General features: G+C 43.7%; 1 protein-coding gene across 1 annotated transcript in view; it reads left to right on the top strand.

The window, feature by feature from the left end:
* Positions 1-13,423, top strand: part of Fig4 (FIG4 phosphoinositide 5-phosphatase) — a 121,027-nt gene that overhangs the window by 26,078 nt on the left and 81,526 nt on the right. Inside the window, exons 5-8 of the mRNA XM_021173871.3 lie at positions 4,319-4,369; positions 7,112-7,260; positions 9,780-9,908; positions 12,314-12,414. Coding sequence (XP_021029530.1) covers positions 4,319-4,369; positions 7,112-7,260; positions 9,780-9,908; positions 12,314-12,414 — 430 coding nt within the window. The remainder of the gene's footprint in view (positions 1-4,318; positions 4,370-7,111; positions 7,261-9,779; positions 9,909-12,313; positions 12,415-13,423) is intronic.

The raw sequence follows: 13,423 nt of genomic DNA, 5'->3' as shown, positions 1-13,423 counted from the left end.
AGTGATTTAATAATCTTAGAATAAAATTATCTTATGATTAGTGCTGGGTACTATGCAGACATTATCTACAATATAGTACAATTATATCAATAGCTTGTTATAGGAGGAATGAAGTAATATTTCCTAATATAGTTATAGAGGTATGTGATCTAGTAATACAGTAAGAATGTTTGGAAAGAGTATCAGGAAATAAAATGCAAACTACTAAGCATGTTATACATTTGGTAAGCAGAGGCTGTCTGCACTGCATGCTTATATCGACTAGGAAATTTACTGGAACAGTTTCCACTTTAAGGTGTTGTTGAAGAGAATTATGAACATCTTCATAGAAACAGAAATATACTTGGCAAAATTCCAGGTCTTTGTGATCAAATTTTAGTTTACAGTAGTGTTTCTCAACCTCTAGAACGGTATTTATTAAAAGCCTATAATAAAAATTATTCTTATAACAAGACTCTAAAAGCAAAGCCTTTAATTTAGGTAAGGAGTAAGCCACCATAACTAATATTCAACATTGTATTTAGAACCCTAGCTAAGGCAATGTTTATAAAATAAGAAGCCAATCAGAAAAATAAAGAATTAAGCTAAAAAAGAGACAAACAATTCCAAGACTGCCTGTCAACTTTCAGAACTAATGCAAATGTTCAGCAGAGGTGACTGAGAGAAAATAGTCAGCGTGTAAGAAGCAGTGATTCTTCTCTCCCACCTGCAGTGTGTTGTCGGGGGTCTCCAGAGATCACACGTTATAGGATGAATTCTGTATATAGCAAGGAGATTCATTAGAATGGCATCTTACCGGCTACGGTCCAGCTAATCCAACAATGGCTGGCTGTGAATGGAAATTCCAGTAGTTGCTCAATCCATGAGGCTCGATGTCTCAGCTGGTCTCCTGTATATGCCGCAGTCCTGAAAGAAGGCTCTAATGCCAGTGAAGGAGTGGGTTTGCCAGCAAGGCCAGAACAAGCAGGCAAAGAACAAAAGCTTCCTTCTACTGTGCCCTTATCTAGGCTTCCAGCAGATTGTGGCCCAGATTGGGGTGTGTCTTCCCACCTCAAGACCTGGATTAAAGGCCTGTCTTCATACCTCAAAGATCCAGATTAGAAATGAATCTACCCACTTCAGATTAAGCAAGGATCCTTCACAGGTGTGCCCTCCAGTTTTGGATTTTAGCTAATTCCAGATATAGTCAAGTTGGCAACGGAGACTAGCCATCACAGGCAGTAACCAAAGAGAAAAATGAATGGTGCTGTTCATAGTGCTTAAGACCATATGTTACCTGGGAGTAAATATGGCAAGAGCTACACTAAGTTCAATGCTGAAAGTGTAAAACAGAACTAGAACATCTATAAGCCCTAAATAAATAGGAAGAATGTCCACTTGTTCATTTGTGTTTAGGCATGAGAAGGTTTAAAATCATTAAGGTTAGCTTTGTTTTCTGTTTTTGTTTTTAGTCAATTGAGAGATATAATGCAACTGAAATCCAAATTCCAAGGTGATTTCAGAAGAAATTAGGACATACAAACCTACTTGAAATTCATATTGAGGGGCCGGAGAGAGGGCTCAGCAGTGAGAAGCACTTTTCCTGCTGCCTTTGCAGAGAGCGGCCCCAGGTTTGCGTTCCAGCACCTACAGCAGCAGCTCACAGCTGTCAGTAATTCCAGCTCAGGTCGGTCCAGTGTCCAGTTCTGGCCTCTGTGGGCAGTGGTACTCATGTGCACATAACCCTAGCACACACTTAAATAAAACCTAAAAATAAAGGCTTTAAAATTCACACAGAAAATCAGAAGTTAGTCTTAGTCTAGACAACTATGAAAACCAGAAACAAAGGACAAAGACGGGGCTGGAGGGATGGCTCGCCGTTGCGAGCGTGCATGGCATGTGCCGCTCCTGTTGAGCCTTCTGTAACTCTAGTTCCAGGGTATCCCACACTGTCTTCCTATCTCCTCGTGCAGGCAAAACCCTCATACACATAAAGTAAGAACAAGGCAATTTGCAAAGAGACGGGAAATGACTGAGCAGATGTAGCACTCACAGGAATTAAGGAGTCAGTTATCTGTGGGGACAGTGCTGGCTATTGATGAGGAGAGGGCACTGACATTGATCAGGACAGACAAGGAACCCAGGAAATGACCCACTTTTCATAGGAAACAGATCCCACAGAGAAAAGAGTGCACCACAAGTCACCATGGAGAAGACACACTTAAGTTTTGTGTGTTTTCCATTTGACAGAAATGAAATTAGATTCTAATCTCTAATAAAACCGAAGAAGCAATTTCAGCAGTACAAAGACAATTTTAGGAGAATGATTTTATGATCCTGAAGTGGAGGAAGATTTTATAAATAAAACACAGAAAGCATAAGGCAGGCAGAAAGCAGTGATGTATGTAAATGCTCTCAAAATTGAAAGTGTCCTTGGAATATAGGCTGTTTAGGAGGCAGCGGTCATATAGACAGAACACCTAACAAGATTCAGTGCAGAGACTTCTGAAGGGCTGCTCTGGCCAGTGAGGGTAAGACCAGCCCAGAGAAGTGCTCCAGAGGGAGGGGCAGGCAGCACACAAGAGACTGCACCTTGCTAGCAATCAAATCTAACAGGGACTAGTTCCTTCTCTTAGTCGATGGCACCTGCTGTCATCAGATGCTAACAGGACTGTGGGGATGTGTTTACCCTCACTTACACATGAGTGTCGGGGCGTCCTTATGCCAGGAGTTGGAGTTACACTGTCTTAGGCCTTAGCAAACACAGTTAACATACTACAGTAAAACTGAAATGTACATCATCTGCCCCAGTGGCTCAGCCTCTGTATGTGCCCTCAGAGGAACTGAGAGGTATGGACAGGAAAACGCAGAATTTTTCTGTGCATTGTGTTTTCATCTCTTTAGGGTTTTCTTTTCTTTTCTTCTTTTTTTTTTTTTTCTTTTTTAAATTCCTGAGACAGTGTCTCCCTATGGAGCTCAGGCTGGCCTTAAACTCACAATGAGTTTCCTGCCATAGCCTCCCAGCTGCAGGGATCACAGGAGTGTGCTCCCACAGCCAGCTGCAGGGATCACAGGAGTGCTCCCACAGCCAGCTGCAGGGATCACAGGAGTGTGCTCCCACAGCCAGCTGCAGGGATCACAGGAGTGCTCCCACAGCCAGCTGCAGGGATCACAGGAGTGCTCCCACAGCCAGCTGCAGGGATCACAGGAGTGTGCTCCCACAGCCAGCTGCAGGGATCACAGGAGTGCTCCCACACCCAGCTGCAGGGATCACAGGAGTGTGCTCCCACAGCCAGCTACAGGGATCACAGGAGTGCTCCCACAGCCAGCTGCAGGGATCACAGGAGTGCTCCCACAGCCAGCTGCAGGGATCACAGGAGTGTGCTCCCACAGCCAGCTGCAGGGATCACAGGAGTGTGCTCCCACAGCCAGCTGCAGGGATCACAGGAGTGCTCCCACAGCCAGCTGCAGGGATCACAGGAGTGCTCCCACAGCCAGCTGCAGGGATCACAGGAGTGTGCTCCCACAGCCAGCTGCAGGGATCACAGGAGTGCTCCCACAGCCAGCTGCAGTGTCTAGTTGAAGAAGGCAGAAATAACACATCCTATATCCTATGTTGTGACTTAACGAACAGTTCAGCAAGTTAAATCCTTAGTTTTTGGTACAGCTCCATTCACACAGTGTGTGGGAGCTGAGAGTTGCGGAACAGCACACAGGGTTTGAGGGTCCCCGTGAAGATGCCCAGTGCACTATATGAAGATTTCTGTAATGGCAAAGTAAGGCCCCATGGCCTGAGGGTGGGAGCAGTAACTCGAAAGTTGCCTCTGGAGAGGGAACAGGGCTGGTGGGTCTAGAGAGAATTTTAACTTTGAAAATTATGATTTAGTAACTTACCTACGTGTGAATGTGAACACATGAATAACTGAACCGATGTCTTGTGAGTGGTCGGCTGAGGTATATTTCATTCTGTCCTCTTCTCTTTCCACGCTAAAAATCCTTCCACCTTAGAGTTATGATGACTCATGGGGTCTTAGTGTCCCTTTCGTCATCTGCTGAGGATTTGTAAAGCTCACTGGGAACAACAGCAACAACAATTGTCTTTCCGCCTCCCTTGCCCCCATCCCCCCCCCATTCCCCTGGAAGCACAATCACTCCATAATGGGGTGCACGCTGTGTTACAGGTGTCTAGCTATCTGAGCAATGGTTGGCAGATGCACACCCAAGCCAGAGATGGCTGTGATTGTTCAGCTCAGTGAGCACTCACTAGGGTGAGGATATCTCTGACTGTACGTTAAGCCACGAAAAATAACATTTTATGTTTATAACTTTTTTTTTTTAGGTATCTAAGGATATTTCAAAATGTGGATCTATCTAGCAATTTTTACTTTAGGTAAGTTTCTTCTTTTTTTGTTTTTTGTTTTTGTTTGTTGAGACAGGGTTTCTCTGTATAGCCCTGGCTGCCCTGGAACTCACTTTGTAGTCCAGGCTGGCCTCGAACTCAGAAATCCGCCTGCCTCTGCCTCCTGAGTGCTGGGATTAAAGGCATGTGCCACCATGCCTGGCTAGTTTCTTCCTTTTAAAAACCTGATTCTTGACATTCCAAATGGATAGAGTAAAGGTACAAACAGCCACTATAAAAATCACCTTTGTTTCAGGAAGAAATTAATATGACTTAAAGAAATAACTTCATTTTGGAATTTTTAATCATAAAAATGAAATTGTATTAGTTCTAATGCAAAGGTGTAACAGTGCCATGGTTCAGTTTCAGCTAATGATCTGGCAAAATTAAGTAAAAGCTAATTAGAAATAGGAAAATATATTTTAATACCGATGTATTGCTGGTGGCCCTGTAAGTGAATAGTTTTGCTTGAATGAATGTACCATTAAGCAGATTAAAAATATATCCTAAGAATATGTTTTGGGAGAGAAAACAGAAATCCCCCTTGGTACAGAGACATTTATGGAGATCTGACATTTGTGAAGATCTATTTAACACAGCCAGCAAGCAGACAAGCAAGCAATAAGCAAATGGTAGAGCATCGTGAGCAGTCTGCAGGCTGGACAGACAGACTCACGTGTGGTAGACGGAGGAGTCTGTCTGCTGTAGTGTCCGAACTGAGATGTAGACTCAGAGGGTTCACCAGTAGCGACCTGAGCTGGGGCTGAGATGGGACCTGCAGCACAGCATTTGTGTGCATTGGTGGTACACACAGACCAGACCGGAGCTTTGCATTTTTAAAGATCTATCTTTACTTGTTAATAGAGTTAATCACTTGTTTATAAAATAAACACAAACATAATGTACAGATAAAGTTATTAAGTCATAGGATAGAGGGTTCTCAGTGAAGTGATTTTTAATCCACAGGTGCTAAGTGGCTTGTGTGTTTCCATGTGTGTCTGATTCATCTACTTCACATAATACTGTGTCGTCTTACACTCGGGGTGTTGTGAGCTAATAGTGACACTTGGTGGCACTGCTGTTTGAAACAGGCTCCTTCTTGAGCCATTCTTGGCCATACTAAATCTAATCAAGTCATTCCTCAAGTTATTATATATATATATATATATATATATATATATATATATATATATGCTGGGATCTCAGGGCTGTGTCATGCCAACTAGAAATAACTTGTCTTCATTCATGGCTAAGTGGTATTAAATGGATCTATCAAGCAAAGGTGCTAAACCCGAGTGTAACAGACAAAACTGAAATTAATTTCAGTCAAATTATAGAACTAAACTGGGGAAATAATAATTAATATGTGGCTCTCCCAAGAGAATTGTAATACTTCTGAAATTGCTTAAATACTGTACTTGAGCCTCAAGAGAGTTTCTGGAATTCTGTGTTAAAATGGATAACTGGAGATAGTTAAAAACTATTGATCTGTGTAATGGATATGAGCCTAGAGAGACTGCAGCAGTATGCACAGGCCTGCTCCGGTCTGCATCAGATGGGGTCCTAGAGCTGGAGGGAGAAGTGGACAAATGTCTCATCCCCAACCCAGAGCTATCTGCAGGTGATAGTTTCCTCTGCAGGAGTCTCACTGGGGAAACAAACTCCTGTAAGGACAGGCTTCACGCCCAGTAGCAGATACCAACAGAAAATGAACTCAGCAGCGTCTTTGGAGGTTCCTTGCCTCATAATGTCTTGTCGTGGATCTTCCATCATCATTATTATTATTATTATTATTATTTATTTATTTATTTATTTATTTTACTTATATATTCTCTCTCCGCTCTTTTAACCTTCAGGTCCTTTGAATATATATTATGGCTTCCAATGTATGGGATTCATGAGTGTGTGAACTGTGGGTCTCTTTCTTGGGCCTTCTCTTGGGTGCTTTTCCTTCTGTTTGCTTGTTTTGTCTGACTCTGGTGTGTTAGTTTTTGTTTATTATATTATATTATTAGTGCATAAAGAAGTCTGTTTGTTTTTTAATGAAAAACAGAAGAGGTTAGATCCAGATGGGCGGGGAGGTGTGGAGGACCTGGGAAGAACAGAGAGAAGGGGATATTGTAATCAGGTTTTATTATGTGAGAAAAAACTCTATTTTCAATAAAAAATTGTTGATCTTATGAAATTAGAATCATAAATGTTATTTGTATATAGGCTGTGTTAATTTTTATATTATTCTCACTTTCCTAGGACATGCTTCACTGTAGGGGCTTACATAATATCCTTACCCCTGTATCATTAGGAAGCTTGCAGTTACTTTTGCTCATGTGTAAACTATGGTATGAAGCCATGTGATGAGGATACTATATCCTATCTATAGAACCTATCTATAGAACCACATTCATGGGCATAAGACAGTGTGACTTGGAACGAGATACGAGATTGATTTCATCATGAAACAACAAAAAAAACTTTGCATGTTCCAATCAATGAGTGGATGTGACCCACGTCATAAATGTGCATTTCTAGTGCGCACGGTTAAGTTGGGTAGTGAGGTTTTAATTTCCAGTCGTGTTTGTATTCGGCAGTGTTTGCAACACTCACTTAATAGCATTGCTTCGGTGGAATACCAGGTGCAAAGTAATTTAGCTCACAGATTGTAATTCCCCCTGGGAGCCAAGACCGTGAAATGTCTGTGCTTCTGTAATTCTTACGTCTAAATTCTCCTCTCAGTTACAGCTATGATTTGTCACACTCACTCCAGTATAATCTTACCGTCCTGCGAATGCCCCTGGAGATGTTAAAGTCAGAAACATCCAAGGCGTGCCAGGAGAGCTTCGACATCTTTGAAGATGAAGGATTAATTACACAGGGTGGCAGTGGTAGGTGAATTCTGCATATTTGGTGTGTTAGAATGTGGCATCTCATCATAGTCCTCCCATTCCTCATCCTTCATCCCTTGATGGCCTTTATCCTTTTGGGTTGTCTTAGAGACATGAACTTGACCAATTCATTTTTAAAGCCATCATTTATCGCTGTGGCTGGCATCTGCTATGTTGTGGGGTCTTCTTTCTTTCACTCTTCTCCACTCTTTTTCCACCTTTCAACTCCCCACCACTCGATAGGAGAGGAAAAAGGATAAACGGAGAGAGCACAGAGCAGGACTAGAGAGACAACAGTGGAAGGAGCAGGACTACATTCTGGTCTAGGCTTAAGAGGGGAAACCAGTTCTGTGCCCCTGTTGTTAGCTGTGGCCTTCCATCCCACAGCAAGCAGTGCCCTGCTATCCTGCTTCACTTGTAAGAACGCCATGGTTACAGCGGGTCTTGTGCACGAGTCACAAGAATCTGGGCTCAAGGCTGTTGGCCTAATGGGCTTTTCTTCCTCCTTGTCATTTAATGTAACCTATGGCCAGGTGCTGGTGACAAGGATTCAGACATTTCCTGTGGCTCAGGGTCATTCTGTCTGGGGAAGCTGGTAGAGACGGGGAGTGAGGTAGAAGATGGCAGGGTAGGTTTGCTAAAGTCTCCAGTCTCACTGTATGTCAGGTGCATTAAGGACTTTACAGAAGCTCCCTTCAGGCCAGACTCCTGTGTGACGAGCAGCAGCGCTTCCTGTCTACAGGCTAACTAGTGCCGACATGGAGATAGTTGTGGACAACCGCACTAACTGGCCAATTAAAAGTATTTAAGTCCTTTTGTTAGCAATGACCAAGAGAGGGACCACACCTCTGAAAAGTCTCAGGGATACAGCACTTTTAAAGACAAAACCCACAATTACATCTGTATTTGAAAGGGGTCGGAGCAGCATCTGTCCTTTTGGAGAACCGAGCAGTATTTCCCAGATACCACTTGACAATTATTTTTGACTGACTTATACTTTCTCTTAGTTATCTTAGTTTTATGTTTCATTGTGCACAAACATCACTTATTGTGGTTAATATGTCTGGACTACAGTCAGGACAGGGACCGTTCCAAAAGTGTTGCCAAGGTGGCTATGACCATGAGAGGGGTGGTGGAAGGCTGAGGAAGGTCTAGAAAGATAGGAAGTCAGGTCTAAGTCACTTGTGAAAAGTGACAGAGTGGGGAGTGTCTGATACAACAATCCCCTACCTCATCACCCCTAGGGTGCCCTGATCTCTCTCTCCTCTCTTCAGGGTCTCATGTAGCCCAGGCTGGCCTCAAACTCGCCGTGAGCTGAGGAAGACCCTGAATTCCCCTTCCGTCTTCTCCTTGTGGGGCAGACACGACCACGGTGCCTGGTTTATGTTGTGCTGGGGACCAAACCCAGGGCCTCATGCATGCTAGGCACGCACGCTACCAGTGAGGCACACCCGAGCCTGTAATACACGCGCACATCCTGCACATAAAACCCCTTCTCTCCCTGATGCACTGAGAGGAAACTGGACTCTAGGCGCCATGTTTGCTTATGTGTTTGCTTTTTGTTTATGTATGGTATGTCTGTGCCCCATGTGTGGGCTTGGTGCCAAGAGGTCAGAAGAGGACATTAGATCCCCTGAAACTGGAGTTCCAGATTATTGTGAACTTCCGTGTGGGTCCTGAGAATCAAACCTGGGTCCTTTACAAGAGTAGTAAATGCTCTTAACTGCTGAACCAGCTCTTTAGCCCCTAGATTTTATAAATTAAATTGAAACACATTCAGCCTAAATAAATACCCAGCTCACATTTTGAAGGGAAGACAATGGGATCACCTGACTGCTGTTATCTAGAGCTTTTCATCCATTAGTATAAAAATTGCTTATTTCTTACTTTTCACTTCATACAGGTTTTGTGATACTCACTGCTATTTAACAGTAAATTCATCTTGATATGCCAGAATGTTTGATGATTTCTCCATGTGAAAGAGTTCTGATATATTAGCTGATGCCAGTTGGGAAGAAAGAGCAGCACCCGCCTTACTGTGAACCCTCATGTGCTTTCTAGTCATTTCATTCCCTCAGTGCTGCCTGTTAGATGTGGACGAGGCACCAGGCGGTAAGGGGCACTCTGGACCCTCCCTGCCACGGCACCGGAAGTCCTAGAGCCAGTCGCCCGCCGTAACCTCAGACTATGTTCTCTGTGGCTCTCTTTGCCCATTTGCCTTCATTCATGCATCTATCTGTCAGTACATCCTTCATTTGATGTATTCCCACTTTCTTTTGATTTAAAAACTCTGATAAGTCGGAAAACCCATTTCCTGTTTGACTTTGAAGGAAACAGCACACCGCCCTGCCCTGGGCGCTGAAGCTCACCACGGTGGACCTCCATAGGGAACAGCCACCGGAAGTGCAGTGCTGTCCAGGCCTGCATCTGATCTTGAAGCAGAAGTGGAAGAACGTGGCAGTGTGCGGGATATATCACTCAATGTCCTTATGTCCTTGATACAAACTTTTGTTTTTCAGGTGTATTTGGGATCTCTAGTGAGCCTTATATGAAGTATGTATGGAACGGTGAACTTCTGGATATAATTAAAAACACTGTGCATCGTGACTGGCTATTGTATATCATTCATGGGTTCTGCGGGCAGTCCAGTATCCTTTTCATAAGCATTTAAAGATGCACGTCATTATGCTGTGCCACCGTGTAGGAAGGTCATGCATCATTAGTATTATAATTAACATTCTGTGTACCTGTCCTATTTAGGGTTTCTATTGCTGCGGTGAAACACCATGATCGAACCCACACTGGGAGCAATGGGTTTATTTGGCTTTCGCTTCCATCACTGTTCATCATCTGAGGAAGTCAGAACAGGAACTCACACAGGGCAGGAACCTGGAGGCAGGAGCTGATGCAGAGGCCATGGCGTGGGGTGGTGGTGGTGCTTACTGGCTTGCTCTTTATGGCTTCCTCAGCCTGCTTTTTTTATAGAACCCAGGGGCACCTGCCCAGGGGTGGCCCCACCCATCGGCAGCCATTTTCCTGCTACATGAAGTAGCAATGAGATGAGGGATGTATATCAGCTAGAAAAGGCTGCAGTAATAGTTGTGGCACAATGGAGTGCAGACCTGGATCGGAAAGGATTGTAATGGAAGTCCTTGAGTCAGGCTGCTGAGCTCAGTTTGATGTCACCTTGGCGTTTCTCCTGCAGGCTGACTTCTCACTAATTCTAGATGTTGCTGAAGGCTTTCAATAGGGTACAATCAAGCTGTTCGGAGGAAGAGGAAGTGAAGGAGGAGAAGAAGGAGGAAGAGGAGGAGGAGGTTGGGGCATGCTATCTAGCACTGCTTCAGTTTTCTTGCCGATATTTGAGACAACAGAGGGCATTTGTGAATTCTGTGTTTACTTGATACTTTCTCTTCTGTCTTAAGCTTTAAAAGCATATCGTAAAATCTTTAAAGGATGGGGCAGGGGGAGCATTACATGGGCAATGCAGCCATCATTGTGCCTTCTTATGACCTCTGGGACATTTGTAGGGGCTTGAGGATTGGCCATGCTGCTTTCTCTGTGCCAAGTGTGGGGAGGAGAAGGGTGCGGCAGACACAGAGACTTTGAAGCGGAGGTTGGAGAGACTCGTGGCGCACTACTTCATAGTCATTTCAATCACCTGACGAGACTGTCCTGAATCACTTTTGCCTCTGTCCAAAAATACAGTCTTCCTGGGAAGAATGTCAGTTTTTCCCCACCAAAGAGACTGTGCTATGGTGTCTCAAGACTGTTTCCAAAGTGCAGTTCTAGCCTGGTTTGTATTTCCAGGGCCTGGCATCTAGTAATCATAATAAATGTTTGTTTTTAAAATATCAAACAGCATCATGGATTATCATTTTAAAGCTCATTAGTCTAACTGATGAGTCTGGCTGCTGGTGATCAGGCATTTAATGAACTCTGGAAGCCTGTGTGCTGGTAGGAGTAATTGGTGTTTATTAAGCATTTACTACAGGCCAGGCACCAGAAATGTTACACCAATTACCTCAGCTGACCCTCCCAGCAGCCCAGCAGCAGGACGGATTAGTGATTGTTTTATCCAGCAGGCTCACATCTGGAAGTGTTGCAGAGTTTGGATTTTTTTTTTTTTTTTAGATTTTAGAATATTTGCCTAAACCTTAGATAACTTGAAGATGGAATCCAAGTTAATTTATGTTTCATATATATCTTGGGACTGAAGGTGTTTATGTGCTATGTTTAGGGGACCTATGTTTTGATTGACCCACTAGTCAAGGTCAGGTATAGAATTTTACACTGTTGGGTCAGAGTGGCACTCAAAAGTTTCAGACTTCAAGGCATTCTTGATTTTTAGACTGTAGTTGTTCGGCCTATAGCTGCTTTTTGATTGATTTTTCAGTAGGTGAGGTTATAACTCAGAAAGTTAAATAAGATGATGGAAAGAAGCTGTATATTGGCCAAGCAGTTCACTTCGACACCTTCCTGGGTTTAAGCTTTGGATTCGCCTTTGCCGTCTGCAACCCAGTCTTTCCCGCAGTGTGGACAATTCTTTTCCTAATTTCCACTTACCATTAAAGGGCATGTGCCCTTGTGGACCGGCATGGCTCCAGTAAGGAAGGAGCAGTTGTACTTTTTTTTTTTTTTTTTTTTGGTTTTTCAAGACAGGGTTTCTCTGTATAGCCCTGGCTGTCCTGGAACTCACTTTGTAGACCAGGCTGGCCTTGAACTCAGAAATCCGCCTGCCTCTGCCTCCCAAGTGCTGGGATTAAAGGCGTGCGCCACCACCGCCCGGCGCAGTTGTACTTTTAACAGTATTACTTGGTTACAAGGAGAGACATAATACAGTAAGTCATAGAAATTGCCACTTGAGCATGTCGGGTGTTGCCATTGAACTTGGACAGATCTGGAACTTTCTGGCCCTGTGCTATTATATTCTCCATGGAGCGTTTAGTGCCTTAAGGCTATTGGATAAGATTATTAAATGCATAAAGGATAAGGATTCTTGTAGCTTTCTGTCCAATCACAAATGCTGAAACACTTTAACTTAATTCTTAAGAGCTTTTGATCTATGGACGACCAGTGTATGTGACCCTAATAGCCAGAAGATCCAGTAGGTTTGCTGGGACGCGATTTCTCAAGAGAGGCGCAAACTGTGAGGTAAGATGACAAATTGCATTGCTGTAATGTTGTAACCTTTCATGTCAGTTTCACTGATGATGACAAAGCTGTGGACTTCTTAGGAACTAACTTCTTAACGTCTGAATGTATTTTATTTATGTGCATGCACATGTGCATCGGTATGTTTGTAGGGGTCTGCACGTGCACATATGTGTGCATGTGGTGGTCAGAGGGCAACTTGTAGCAGTCATTTCTCTCCTAGGGATGGAGTCAGATTGCCAGGCTTGGCAGGCAGCAGGTGCCTATTTTGCCCACCTAGCCATCTTACCAGCCCTAATCTACAAATGTGTTGAGCAGTAAACTATCTGAGAAAGAGTTGTGCAATGGCGCTTTGAAATGTCCATTATTTGGAGGGTGAGCCATATCTGAAATACTTGGAAACTGTAGGGAAAAAGCATCCAGGCACCCTCCGAAGAGTGAGGAGAGGAAGATATGTGTGACGGGAAGGCAGTGTACAGCATGGCATGGGAAACTTCTCCCTCTTTCCTTTCTCTCTCATGCTTCCATGCCAGCTCCCAGGTGCTCTCCTCTGCAGCACACCCCGAGTGTGATTGAGGCACTGGGCTTTGATCCTAGCTTTACGTAGCAACAGTCTTCGTAAATCTATATCAGCGCTTCCAGCTGTTTTATTTGCTACTTTAGGAACAATTAAGATGTTGTGGCTATGTTATTTGCTTTTCAATAGTGAAAGGATAACCAAGCCAGGTTCTCAGTGCTTCTAAGTATCCCTTCTATCTGTATATGCTTCAGTAAGTCACGTGACCTCCAAAGTCTCTCCCCTTGAGTCCTTCCTTCCGATCACCAGTGTTACTCAGATCTTCACCTTGGTCTTCAGAAGTGAAAGTTTAAGATTTTTTTGTTCTTTGTCTCCTGCACACTTTCACACGATTGTTTTTCTTCTCTCTGGCATCCTACCGTTTGCACTGGTCACGCACTGTTTGTTATCTGTGTTAACTTGATTTTTTTTCTAGTCCGTTTTCTGCTTTTA

The sequence above is a fragment of the Mus caroli genome, unplaced genomic scaffold (assembly GCF_978045245.1).
Source record: "Mus caroli unplaced genomic scaffold, Mus_caroli_1 scaffold_9, whole genome shotgun sequence".
Taxonomy (NCBI): Eukaryota; Metazoa; Chordata; class Mammalia; order Rodentia; family Muridae; genus Mus; species Mus caroli.
Note: the sequence above shows the minus strand (reverse complement) of the source record. Positions and strands in the feature narration are given on the sequence as shown.